General features: G+C 47.9%; 1 protein-coding gene across 1 annotated transcript in view; it reads right to left on the reverse strand.

Moving 5' to 3' along the window:
• Positions 1-12,208, reverse strand: part of TBC1D9 (TBC1 domain family member 9) — a 67,093-nt gene that overhangs the window by 2,692 nt on the left and 52,193 nt on the right. Inside the window, exons 16-20 of the mRNA XM_054989989.1 lie at positions 11,673-11,913; positions 9,709-9,774; positions 2,731-2,817; positions 1,893-1,967; positions 525-625 (exon numbers count right to left, since the gene is read on the reverse strand). Of these exons, the coding sequence (XP_054845964.1) occupies positions 525-625; positions 1,893-1,967; positions 2,731-2,817; positions 9,709-9,774; positions 11,673-11,913 (570 nt within the window). The remainder of the gene's footprint in view (positions 1-524; positions 626-1,892; positions 1,968-2,730; positions 2,818-9,708; positions 9,775-11,672; positions 11,914-12,208) is intronic.

Genomic DNA, 12,208 nt, shown 5'->3' on the forward strand with positions numbered 1-12,208 from the left:
TTTTAATTAAATACTAAATGTTATGTTAAAAGGAATAGAAAACATTCAGGGGAGACAGTGAGCTTAGATGGAGGAAGCTGAACTGAAAAGGGATTGATTATGATGATAGGCCAGCTTGGTATGCTGAGCACCTGGTAAGTAGAAGATTACAAATTCTAAGGCTCCATCACTTTGGCAGAGTTGGTTACACATGGCATTCAATCTAGATGTTACAGTAAAAGCAACAGTAATATTTTGATCCCATGCCCCGCCCCCTCCTTTCACAGGAGGCAAATGCAGGCCCTAGCGAGCCTGGCATACAATTTACAGAATACTAGGCGCTGGATATAGGGTTTTGTTCCACAGACTATGCTTTTGAAAGTGTTTGGTCCCGAGGACAAGTTCTGCAGAGAAATCTTCCTTTGCATGCAGATCACCCTTGCTTGATCATGATGTAAGAAGTTTGTCATAAACACCTAACAAATCTGTTAGTTTACAACTGAATAAAATCTTGAAACTTTTATTTATGAGCCAACAAAACTTACCTGATTTAACTTGGGCAAGTCCTTTGCATTCTTTGCTTTGGATTTATTCTCTTGGCTCCATATTCTAAGGTAGTTTCTGTTGTCTTGAGAAGTCTTCTTACCTATATCATTTTTTTCCACAGAAGAGGGGAAATGATGTAATTGTTACTTCCTCAAAATATTTCCCTCACCACTACATCAAAAAATGATATGAAGGCTTCTGAGAGCCCCCATAGGTATCTGGAAAAGGATTTTCTATTTCCCACACCCATACATTTAAAATAGGGGAGAAGGCCGTTTTTAAGGAAACAGAGGAAGAAAAGCCTCTACAATAATTTATAAGTGTGCTCCTCATGGGTAAATCCAAACTCGGAATACTGAACCAGAAAAAAAATTAGCTATTCCCTGAATACGAAATTGATTCTCTAGTTAAGTTCAGTATTATAGCAGAAATTTGGTAAAATTCAGCCATTGTTTTCTATGAGAAAATCAATCCGGGGGCTATCCAATGGGCTGGGGTGGTGGTGTCATTTTTCAACCAAACGTCAGCAAATTTGCAGAGAACCTACTCCAGTGTCACTCACAGCAACCAGGTACTGGGTCTAGCCAGTGGGGGAAAACCACAAAACAAAACCTTGAGTACCCAGCCATAAGCATAAGGCATTTTCTTGCTTCAGTTTACTTTGTTTTAGGCTAAGTTACAAGAGTGTCCCTTGCTTCAGATTGGTTCTGTTGGACTCTCTCTCCGGGATGAGCTCAGCTTGCACTAGTGAGTGTGCCATGGCAGTCTTGTCCAGTGTGTTTCTACAGTGGGAATCAACTTTGACTTTTTTCCCTACAGGAAAAAATGTGGCTGAGGGCACCTTCATAGAAATGGCCTCCAGGCTCCAATCTTTATGAATCTTGAGGAGTCTTTACAGGACAGACAGGAGTAGGCTAGGCACCCAGAACATTTGGTGAAGTTTGATTTTAAAATGATCCCCTCAGCCCACCAGATAGGCCCCAAATGGACTTCCCCATAGGAAACAATGGCCAAATTTTATCAAATTAATTCCGTATTCAGTATTTTAATTCAGAATAGCAGGATTCCACCAAATCAGCCAAAATTCAGTACTTGAAACCACATTCTGAACCAAACTCTACATTCCTACAATAATCTGTAGCTGCTTATTTTAACGCTTTGATTGACTCAAAAAAGCAAGCGCTATTGAAACTAGTAATTATGACCTCCTAGGGGAGGGATTCTTGCTGTTGTTGAAGCCCAAGATTAGGCAAAATGGGGCACATGGACTGCCTGGCTTATTGGCCTCACCCTACAACTGGTGCCTTGGGAATTTCGTACTCCCAGTCCCTGCCCCATTAATAGCCTTGATAAGATAAAAAACATACCTTTCTCAGTTTTCACACTCACACTAACAAACCCTTCATCTGATCCTTGTTTGCTCTTGCTGTCTACGCCGACAACTAGTAATATTCAGAAAAGTGAAATTAATGTCATTTCAGAAACGTGTATATACACAACAAAAGTACATCTGTGACCACAAGGTAGAAAAAGCTGGTATCAGCCAGGCTCTCTGAGACAAGCACTGCTGGCCACTGAGAACCAACTGAAGAACAGATTCCTCTAGAAGACGACCTCCAAATTCTGTGGAGAATTCTTACACAATATTAGTTGGACCCTTCAGGTTGTTGAAGCGAAAGTTCCAACTTGCTGAATAAAGCCAGAGAAATTCATATCTGCTTTTCACTATTTCTGAAACATCAGTGGTACAGCAAATAAGCCAACACTGGACTCTACCATTTCTCTAGTTATGCAAGATAAAGCAGCACCTAACACTTCCTAGCATAAATCAGACCACAACAGTAATTTTGATATTTATGTTTTACAGCATCTGAATTTTACTTTACAATAAATCCATCTGTTCTCCATAAACTATCTTGAGCAGCTTAATGTGTATGGACCACAACTGTGGGAAAAATGTTAATATCTTTTTTTGTCATAGCTGCCTTGGCAGCCCTTTGGGGGCAGAGAGGTGGGAGTAAAAACTTTATAAATAAATAAAATACAATACTATTAACCTAATGGTACTCGAAGATATCTAATGGAGGCACTGCTCTAGTCATTAGAAGTTAGGTTAGGTTCCCTTTCCCAAGATTCTATTTCTGGGATGTGGGGACAGCAGAAGCTTTGTGAGAGGTACAAAGTAACTCCGATCAAGTCTCATACCATGTGTACACTCTGGAGTGATGTCTTCAAAGAAGTACTGAGTTGCTTCAAAAGCAGAATCTGGCTCTTCCTGATCAGAGGATGGATCTAAGCAAAAAAGATTCAAGTACCCGTATGTGTCAGATCAGTCAATCCATTTGGATCTATTCAATTATGAAAAAAATTATATACACATTTGGGGCACCTACAATAACTAGATGCTGTGAAGAAAACAGGGTTAACATACCTGTAACTTATGTTCATCGAGTTCTTCTGTGCTGACACACATGGGGACTGCGCAGGCGCAGGCCAGCCGCCGGAGAATTTTCTAGAGCTTCCATGGCTCCGAAGGGGCCGTTTGTCGCGCGCCTCAGCGACCGTCTTCCCGCCCAAACGGTCACGTGATCCTCCAGCGACCAACGGCCCCTTCCCTCAGTTCTCCTTTGCCGCCGCTTGACCAACACACTTCAGCCATAACACCTCAAAAACACCAATTTCCGTTACAGCCATCACAGTATTGTGCATTGGAGTTCACAGCGGGGTAGGAGGGAGGGTTGTGTGTCAGCACAGAAGAACTCGATGAACATAAGTTACAGGTATGTTAACCCTGTTTTCATCTTCGTTCTTCTGTGCCTCCACACATGGGAGTGTACCAAGCTTCACACAATAAGGAAGGCGGGGGTGAAGTCCAACACAATTTTATTGAACAAACAAGAACAACAATAAATAGATATGCATATATACATCTATGTAAAAAAAAAAAAACTGTGTAAGGACACATAAATACTCAATATATACATATATACACACCCCCAGGTACATATACACACTTTCACCAAGGGTACCCAGCAGGTACGCCAAGAAAGTCATTCCAAAACTCCCTCAGGAAAAAAGGGAGTGTAAGACAGCCTTGGCCACAGATACATCCTGCTCCGCATTGACATCAACGGCGTAATGCCTGACAAAGGTGTCTGCAGAGGACCATGTGGCTGCTTTACAAATGTTAACCAGGGGCACCCCCCTGAGGAGTGCCGAAGAGGATGCCTGGGACCGCGTGGAGTGGGCTCTGACATGAAGCGGGCAAGCCACCCCTGCCAGCGAATAGGCCTTGCTAATGGCCGCCACAATCCACCTAGACAGGGTCTGTGAGGAAGCCCTGTTACCCTTGTCCTTGGCCCCAAAACATACAAACAGGTGAGGACAGGAGCGGAATTCCTTCGTCCTATCCAGGTAATAGGCTAGGGCCCTCTTCAAGTCTAGGGAATGAAGGGCCTTTTCCCCCTTAGAGGAAGGTTGAGGAAAGAATGCAGGTAGTGAGATATCCTGCGAGAGGTGGAAGGCGGACACCACCTTGGGCAGGAACCCGAGGCAGGGACGCAGGACCACCTTGTTGGGATGAAACACAAGAAAGGGAGGGTCGGACCGTAGTGCAGACAGCTCACTGACCCTTCTGGCCGATGTGACGGCCACCAAGAATGCTACCTTGTAGGATAGCATATCCAAGGGGCATGTAGCCATAGGTTCAAATGGAGACAACATGAGACGTGAGAGCACCAAAGACAGTGACCACTGAGGCACTGGCGCCGACACAGGTGGGTAAAGATTGTACATGCCCTTAAGAACTGGCGGGATCGTGGGTGAGAAAACACCGTAGCCCCCTCAACTCGGGTGTGAGCAGCTGATATCGCTGCCAGGTGGACCTTGAGGGAGGACACCTTCAAGCCCAGGTCACGCAAGTGGCACAAATACTCGAACACAACCCCCAAGGGACTGCTGTCGGGCACCACTCCTCTGGCAAGTGCCCAAAGCTCAAACCTGCGCCACTTGGCCGCATAAGCGCGCCTAGTGGAAGGCCGACGAGCATTCAGGAGGACCCTCTGTACCTCGTCAGTAAAGCCTATCGGGGAGGAACGATCCGCCAAGCCGTTAGGTGCAGCTTCCTGGGATCGTGGTGGACCAGGCTCCCGTTTAGGAGAAGGTCTTGCCGAGGGGGCAGACTCACATACGTCCGTTGGGACATCTGCAGGAGCTTCGGGAACCAAACCTGCCGTGGCCAGAAGGGGGCCACCAGGATGCAGTCCGTCCCGTCCTCCTCTATCTTGCACAGGACCCTGGGAATCAAGGGGAACGGAGGAAACATGTAGTGCAAGCCCTGCGTCCACGTAAACTGGAAGGCATCCCCAATAGAGAGGGGGTCGCTCCCTGCCCTGGAACAGAACGTGTGGGCCTTGGTGGTCGCCGCAGTGGCGAACACGTCTATCACTGGATGACCCCACATCTGGAAGATCGGCCCAACGCACTCTACGTTCAGTTCCCACTCGTGGTCCAGCAAAGGGACCCTGCTGAGGGCATCTGCCCGGGCATTGTCTGACCCAGCCACGTGTATAGCACGGAGCGACACGCCGTTCTTGATAGCCCACTGCCAAGTGAGTGTGGCTTCCCGGCACAGGGCCATGGACACTGTGCCCCCCTGCTGATTCACGTAGTACATGGCAGTCGTGTTGTCCGTCTGCACCAAGACCTGACGATCTCTCAGTAGTGCTGTAAGAGACACAAGTGCGAAACGAATGGCCCTTAGTTCAAGCACATTGATATGGAGGGTCTTTTCCCTGTCAGACCAGACATCCTGCACAGACACATCACCACAGTAAGCCCCCCATCCCAACAGAGAGGCATCAGTGGTAACCGTGATGTCATGGTGTTGATACCCAAAGGGGATTCCTTTAAACAAGTTGTCATCAGACAGCCACCAGTCCAAGGAGGAGAGGATGACCCTCGGGATAGAGAATTTGAGGGACGGAGGGTGCAGCAGAGCATCGTACCTCCGCACAAACCAGTTCTGGAGCGGGCGCATACGCAGCCTAGCAAAAGGCACCACAGAGGTGGCCGCTGCCATATGCCCTAGTAAGCACTGGATAGTGCGCACAGACTGGAAACGGTTCCTTCTAAACATGGACACTAGACCCCTTAGGGACCGAGCCCTCTCCAAAGGGAGCAGAGCCTTACCCTCCACAGAGTCTAAAAGTGCACCAATGTAGGACACTTTGCAGTTGGGCACCAGTTTGGATTTCTCAAAGTTCACCAGGAGCCCCAGGCGTTGGCAAGTGCTAAGTACCAAGTCAATGTCCTGCACCAGCCTAGACTCCGATTCAGCCACGATGAGCCAGTCATCGAGGTACGGAAAGATGGTACAGCCTTCCTCCCGTAGGAAGGAAACCACAGGGGCCACACATTTAGTGAACACTCGTGGGGCAGTGGACAGGCCAAAGGGGAGCACCTTATACCGGAAAACCCTTTGCCGGTAAACAAAGCTCAGGTATTTCCTGTGCTCCTCCCGTATCCCCACGTGAAAGTATGCGTCCTTTAAGTCAAGAACCGCAAACCAATCCCCCTGTTTAAGCAAGGCGATCACAGCCGCCAACGTTACCATTTTGAACTTGGTCACCTTGAGGAAGGCATTAAGGCCCCTCAGATCTAAAATGGGACGTAAGCCCCTATCCTTCTTAGGGACCAGGAAGAACCTAGAGAAGAAACCCTTCACAGAGTCCTCATAGGGCAATTCCTCCACAGCACCCTTGGCCAAGAGCGACACGATCTCCGCATCCAGCTCGGCCATAGTGTTATTGACAGCTGTCAGGGGTGAACTGCATCTAGGCAGCTCAACAAACTCCAGCCCGTATCCCAGTTCAACAATAGTTAAGACCCATGAGTCAGATGTTATTGACTCCCACTCAGAGAGGAGTGGACTAAGTCTGTCCGAAAAGTTCGGGGATACGGCTGGCGCGACCCGTCAGTACTGCCTCCCGGCGCCCTGCTGATCTTTCTGCTGGGCCGGTTGCTGTGCCTGACGAGGCTTGAAGGGCCGACGCCTCCTCTGCTGTTGTGCGGGAGGGTAAGGCCGCTGCTGGTAGGCAGGATACTGCTGGTAGCCCGGCCGCTGTTGCTGGTATCTGCCCTGGTAATGGTAAGGGCCAGACCGGGGAGCGTACCGTGACCTGGAGGAGGGCTTGTCCGCTGGAGCCAGACCCAAAGACCGCGCCGTCTGTCTGTCCTCCTTTTTCTTCTTCAGGGTCTCGTCGGTGGACTTGGAGAACAGCGAGTCCCCTTCAAAGGGCATGCTCTCCACCCTGGAACGCACCTCTTGGGACAGGGCCGTCGACCGCAACCAAGAGTGGCGCCTGAGGACCACCGCCGACGCCATCCCTCTAGCAGCAGTGTCAGCAGCGTGGCTCCCAGCGTTCATCTGCTGCTTAGACAGCCTCACAGCCTCCGTCTGCAGCAGGGACACCACAGCCTTCTGCTCAGGAGGGAGGTCTCGGGTATAGGATGCCAACTTCTCCCAGAGGTACAGCTGGTACCCTGCCATGATGGTCTGGTAGTTGGCAATCCTCAGACCCAGCGAAGCTACAATGTACTGGCGCCTGCCCATGGCATCCAGCTTCTTGCCCTCTTTATCGGCAGGCACCGAGGAGTGACCCGATCGTCGGGGGTTGAACTCCTCTGTGACCAAGGAGGAAGGTGGAGGGTGCTTCACCAACGCCGGCCAGGTGCCCTGCTTGATCTTGTAAAGCTGCTCGATGCGCTTGGATGTTGGAGGTTGATCACAGGGCACCTGCCACACCTTCTCCACAATCTCCTCAATACCCTCGAGCATGGGGAAGCCAACGTACGCCGGATTGTCCCCGTAAATACGTTTGAGGAGCTTGTCCTTGGTCTGGGGGACTGCCGAAGAGATGTCCATCTCGAGAGCCTTGGCCATCCTAGCCATCTGGTCGGCGTAGATGCGGAGGTCCTCGAATGGCGAGTCCGCCGATGGCACTAGCTCCTCAGCCGGCGATGGTTCGGACCAGGACTCCGACTGGTAGCCGCCAAAGCTCCCCACTTCCTCCTCATCGGAACCGAGCTGGGATTCCGGAACCGGGAGCGGAGGGGGAGCCCACGCCGACCTCGATGTCGAAGGCCTCGGTTCCGACACGGAGAAGCCCGCAGGTGCCCCCTCCCATTGGCAACGGTATGGCGAGGGGAGGTAGGAAGCCTGTCGATGCCGGGACGCAGCGGACCGGACTGATCGGACACTGTCCCCGGAACCACGCCGCTCACGACCGACCGGAGGTAGAGACGGACGGGCAGGCGACGGACGGCTCCGACGAGGGGACGGGCTCGGTTCCAGCCTCGGCGACCGAAGGGGAAGCGATGGTCGGCTCCGACGGCGCGGGCTCGGCTCCGGCCCCGACGAGAATTCTGCGGGCACCGTCTCGAAGGCCATCGGATCCGGCACCGGCACGGAGATGTCTTCTGGCTCCGGGGAGCCCAGATGAGGGGAAGGCGTGTGAGGAAGCACGATGACCTCCTCCTGAGGAGCGGGACGCGGCGACCGGTGATGCTTGGTCTTCTTCTTCTTCTTCTTCGCTGGTTCCGAAGAAGACCTCGGAACCGACGCGCTCCTCGCCTTCGAAGGGGACCTCGGCTTCGACCTCTTCGCCTTGATCGGGATCGAACCGGTCGTCGGTTCCGACCGGGGACTCGGTACCAGGACCCTCGGTTCCGAAGCTGGTCTCGGATCCGACCTGGTAGATGACGCGCTACGGGGCGGCCGCACCGGTCCCTGCGCTGGAGAGGCCGCTCTCGACGCCGAGGCACTCGGGGGAAGCGGTTTCGACCCCGACCTCGCGGAGGCCACTGAGCCAGCTCTTGATTGCCGTTCGGCAGAGGGGCTAGGGCCGGCCTTGGACGGACGTAACGGGGTTCCCTCCGACATGACCTTCTGCCACAGCGAGGAATTTAGCCGAGCCTTGCGATCCTGCCGGGCCTTGCTGGTGAAACCCTGGCAGATCCTACAGGCCGAGACATTGTGGGTCTCCCCCAAGCAAAAAAGGCACAAATCATGGCCATCGGATTTGGCCATCTTAGTGCGGCATTTTAGGCAATGCTTGAAGAGAGCCGTAGAGGCCATCTTCAGGGGCACGCGAAAGAAGGGTCAAAAACAGTCCGAGTCAAATTACCGAGTCCACGTCAAAGTCCAAAGCGAGATCCAAAGAATAGTCGAGGTCACGAAGTCCGAAGTCAAAAGCCAAGCAATCAGTTAGAGTAAAGCACGAAGCACAAAAGCACAGAGCAACGAAGCTCACGTTCTCTCCAAGCGGCGGCAAGAAGAGAACTGAGGGAAGGGGCCGTTGGTCGCTGGAGGATCACGTGACCGTTTGGGCGGGAAGACGGTCGCTGAGGCGCGCGACAAACGGCCCCTTCGGAGCCATGGAAGCTCTAGAAAATTCTCCGGCGGCTGGCCTGCGCCTGCGCAGTCCCCATGTGTGGAGGCACAGAAGAACGAAGATGAATACTTACTTAGCACTGGGAAAAACCACTGGTGCTGTGACGATGTGTATGAGCAAATGCACTACACACAATCCTCCAGATCTGCACTATCATAGTTTCTTCTGAAAGAGGCAACACAAAGATGTTTCCGCTTTGGTATATTGCCTGAGGCTGAAACATCCATATATCACCCCTTTCAGAAGAAATGGTGATCATGCATCTTGGGAGGATTTCACATTTGTCCCTTAAGCACTCCCACAGCAACAGGATGGTGTGCTTGTGACACATATCTTTCTGGCATAAGCACAGGATTTTGGCTACACCTCACAGTGATTCCCCACACCTCTCATCTGTTCCTCACTCCTCAAAGTTGCCAACTCTGGGTTAGGTAATTCCTGGAGACTTCAGGGTAAAGCCTTGGGAGGGCAGGTTTCAAGAGGGAAGGGTCCACAGTAGGATATAATGCCATTAAAGTTCACCCTCCGAAGCAGCCATTTTCTCCAGGGGAACTAATCTGTCATTTGGAGATCAACTGTAATTCTGAGAGATCTCTAGGCCCCATCTGGAGTTTGGCAATCCCAAGTATGTGAGAACAGGAACACACACACATTGGTGGTAGCAGACCAAGAAAAGAGCAAATGCCTCACTAGTCTCATTATGAATATCTACAACAGCCCTGCTACTCACCAGGCAAAACATGCATTTTATACAGCAGCTTCAGCTTCTCAGTAAGATCTCCATGGCATGCTGCACCTAGAAGAGGTTACAGCCACTGTATCAACATTACTAACTGATGAAATCTCTGCAACACAATTGTTCAAACATCAGAAAATTAATCTTCAATCAGAATCTTAATAAAGATTCTGTAACTTAAGCCTCTGATGATTGTCTTTTCTTTTAATTGTTTCTGATACTTGCTTTTATGATTTGGACTTCGTATTGCTGCTATTTATTGCTGGGTTTTTAGTATTAATATTGTTTTACGTTATTTATTATCATCATTTGTTTTTACGTATTGTAAGCTATCTTGAATGCTCCGAGGGCAGAAAAGCGGCTTTAAAAATAAAAATATTAGTCCTATTATTTCCATAAATTTCCAACAGAAAGAAAAAATAGAAAAGTAATTTATTGGTTATGTGGCCTCATAATATAATTTAAGATTGCATGACCCAATTGTAAAAAAACTCATATTACAAATGAAGTAGCCTAAAGGGCCCCAAAATTCTTACTTTTAAGAATTTTAAAAATGATATTTGTGTCGATTTCATGATGTGTCACAATTGCATATCTGTCATTTATTTGTAAAATTGCAGCCTACTTTCCATATTTTTAAAAAATACACTGTTTTTGACATTGCTCTGAAACCCGTCTAAGAAAAATACTTCTTTTTTGCTCCCAAGCTCAGCTATACATTTTAGGGATATGCAGATAATTTTTTGTTTCATTTTCATATTTGGTTCATTTTAGTTTTTAAAAAATGATGTGGATTTTTATGATGGAGTTAAAGTTATTAGTTTAGTTTTTGGTTTCCATTGGTTTTGATGAGAAACAAATGTGTCTTCTTTTGTTTTCCATTCAATGGTGAGGACATTCTCAGAGTCTGTATCCTTCACCCATGGGATCTACCATAAATTTCAGATGAGGTTAAAAGTCCATTTTATATGTAATTAAATTTTAGACTTGGAGAAGCAAGCACAGAAAGGTGTAAGAACACAGGCATGCGAGTGAGATTTTTTTCCTTTTTCTGGGCTATGTTTGTTGTCTATTTTCAAACAAAAATACATACAATAAGAGGAACCCTGAAATACTGCAGTATCCTCATCTTGTGCTACAGAGCTTTGTTGATTCCAGCATTTTTCTTCCAGCTAGTATCAGAGCCAGGCTGGGAGTAGGGGCGGGGGGCGGGAAACCACCATGGAATGGCAGAGGCAGAATATGGTTCCCCTTGCTTGTGCATTCTAACTATGTTTTAAAATAAACCTTTTACATGTAAAAAGACAATTGCCCATCTTTTTTTCAACACACCCAAATAAGAAATTAGATTCTCAGATCTCTCCTGAACATATTTAGGAGAGAGAGAGAGAGAGAGAGAGAGAGAGAGAGAGAGAGAGAGCACATAGATATAGTAATATGTTTAAATCTTCATCTCTGCAACATGTACCAACATCATATTCCTGTGCAAATCTTAGACCATATCAGAGCATCATATGAATTAGATAAAATGGACATGGCCCAGGAAAACTTGCTCGTAAGAAACTTCTCACAAAATGTGACCACTTAAAAGTGTCAACAACAAAATATTTGAGCACTATTTCATTGAATCCAATTCAAATGTTACCTGGTTTATGGAATGAAATTTTTAAACTAACCTCAAGTGTCTTCCTTCTTGAAAAAGTAAACTGCTTCCAATACATATAATTGCTTAGAGAAGAAATATATATAGCTCATTTTTCATTATGGCAAATGTGACAGATATAATCACATCAAAGTGATCAGAACACAAATGGTGCAGACTTTTAAAATGCAAAATCCTGCATTCCAAACCATAGATTTCAGAGTTAAAGGATAAGGAAGAGACTTGACCTTGGCAGACCATGCATGAAGGGCTTGGTTTTTTTTTTTTTAAGGCTTGTGTCATACATTCTCCTTACTTAGCCCAGAAACAAATTCCCGAAAGTTGATTAATGAATCTCCATTTTCATCCAATAATCTGAACAAACGTGCAGCCAAAATATCAGAGTGAGTTCCACAGGCCCAAGGAAAAAGGAGAGCAAACATTCCTTTGAACTGCTCAAAGTCAATGCGATACTGTTCTAAATAGGGCAAACTTGGGTCATGGCGGTCAACAGCATTGCTTGTGCCTCCCCAGTAGCAGCTTGTCAGATGCTCCGCCTGAAGAAAACCAAGGCAAAAGCAGTTAATTCTATTACAAGCATCGTTTCAAGTCCAGCAGCAGCACCCATGATTTATGGCACTTCTTGGGTCTTTCAGCTGCTTTTGACCCAGAGGATCACATGATGTGGATCCTTAAATCTGGAGACTGGAGTCATAAATGGACAAGACAGATCTTCCTACATATGAAAAATGCCCCAGGTTTGCAGAAAAATCTGAACTCTAAATCTACATTGGCCAAGTTAAAAAAAACTCGAATATATATTGGGCAGGTTATTATATACATTGGGCAGGT

The sequence above is a fragment of the Eublepharis macularius genome, chromosome 10 (genome assembly GCF_028583425.1).
Source record: "Eublepharis macularius isolate TG4126 chromosome 10, MPM_Emac_v1.0, whole genome shotgun sequence".
NCBI classification, from domain to species: Eukaryota; Metazoa; Chordata; class Lepidosauria; order Squamata; family Eublepharidae; genus Eublepharis; species Eublepharis macularius.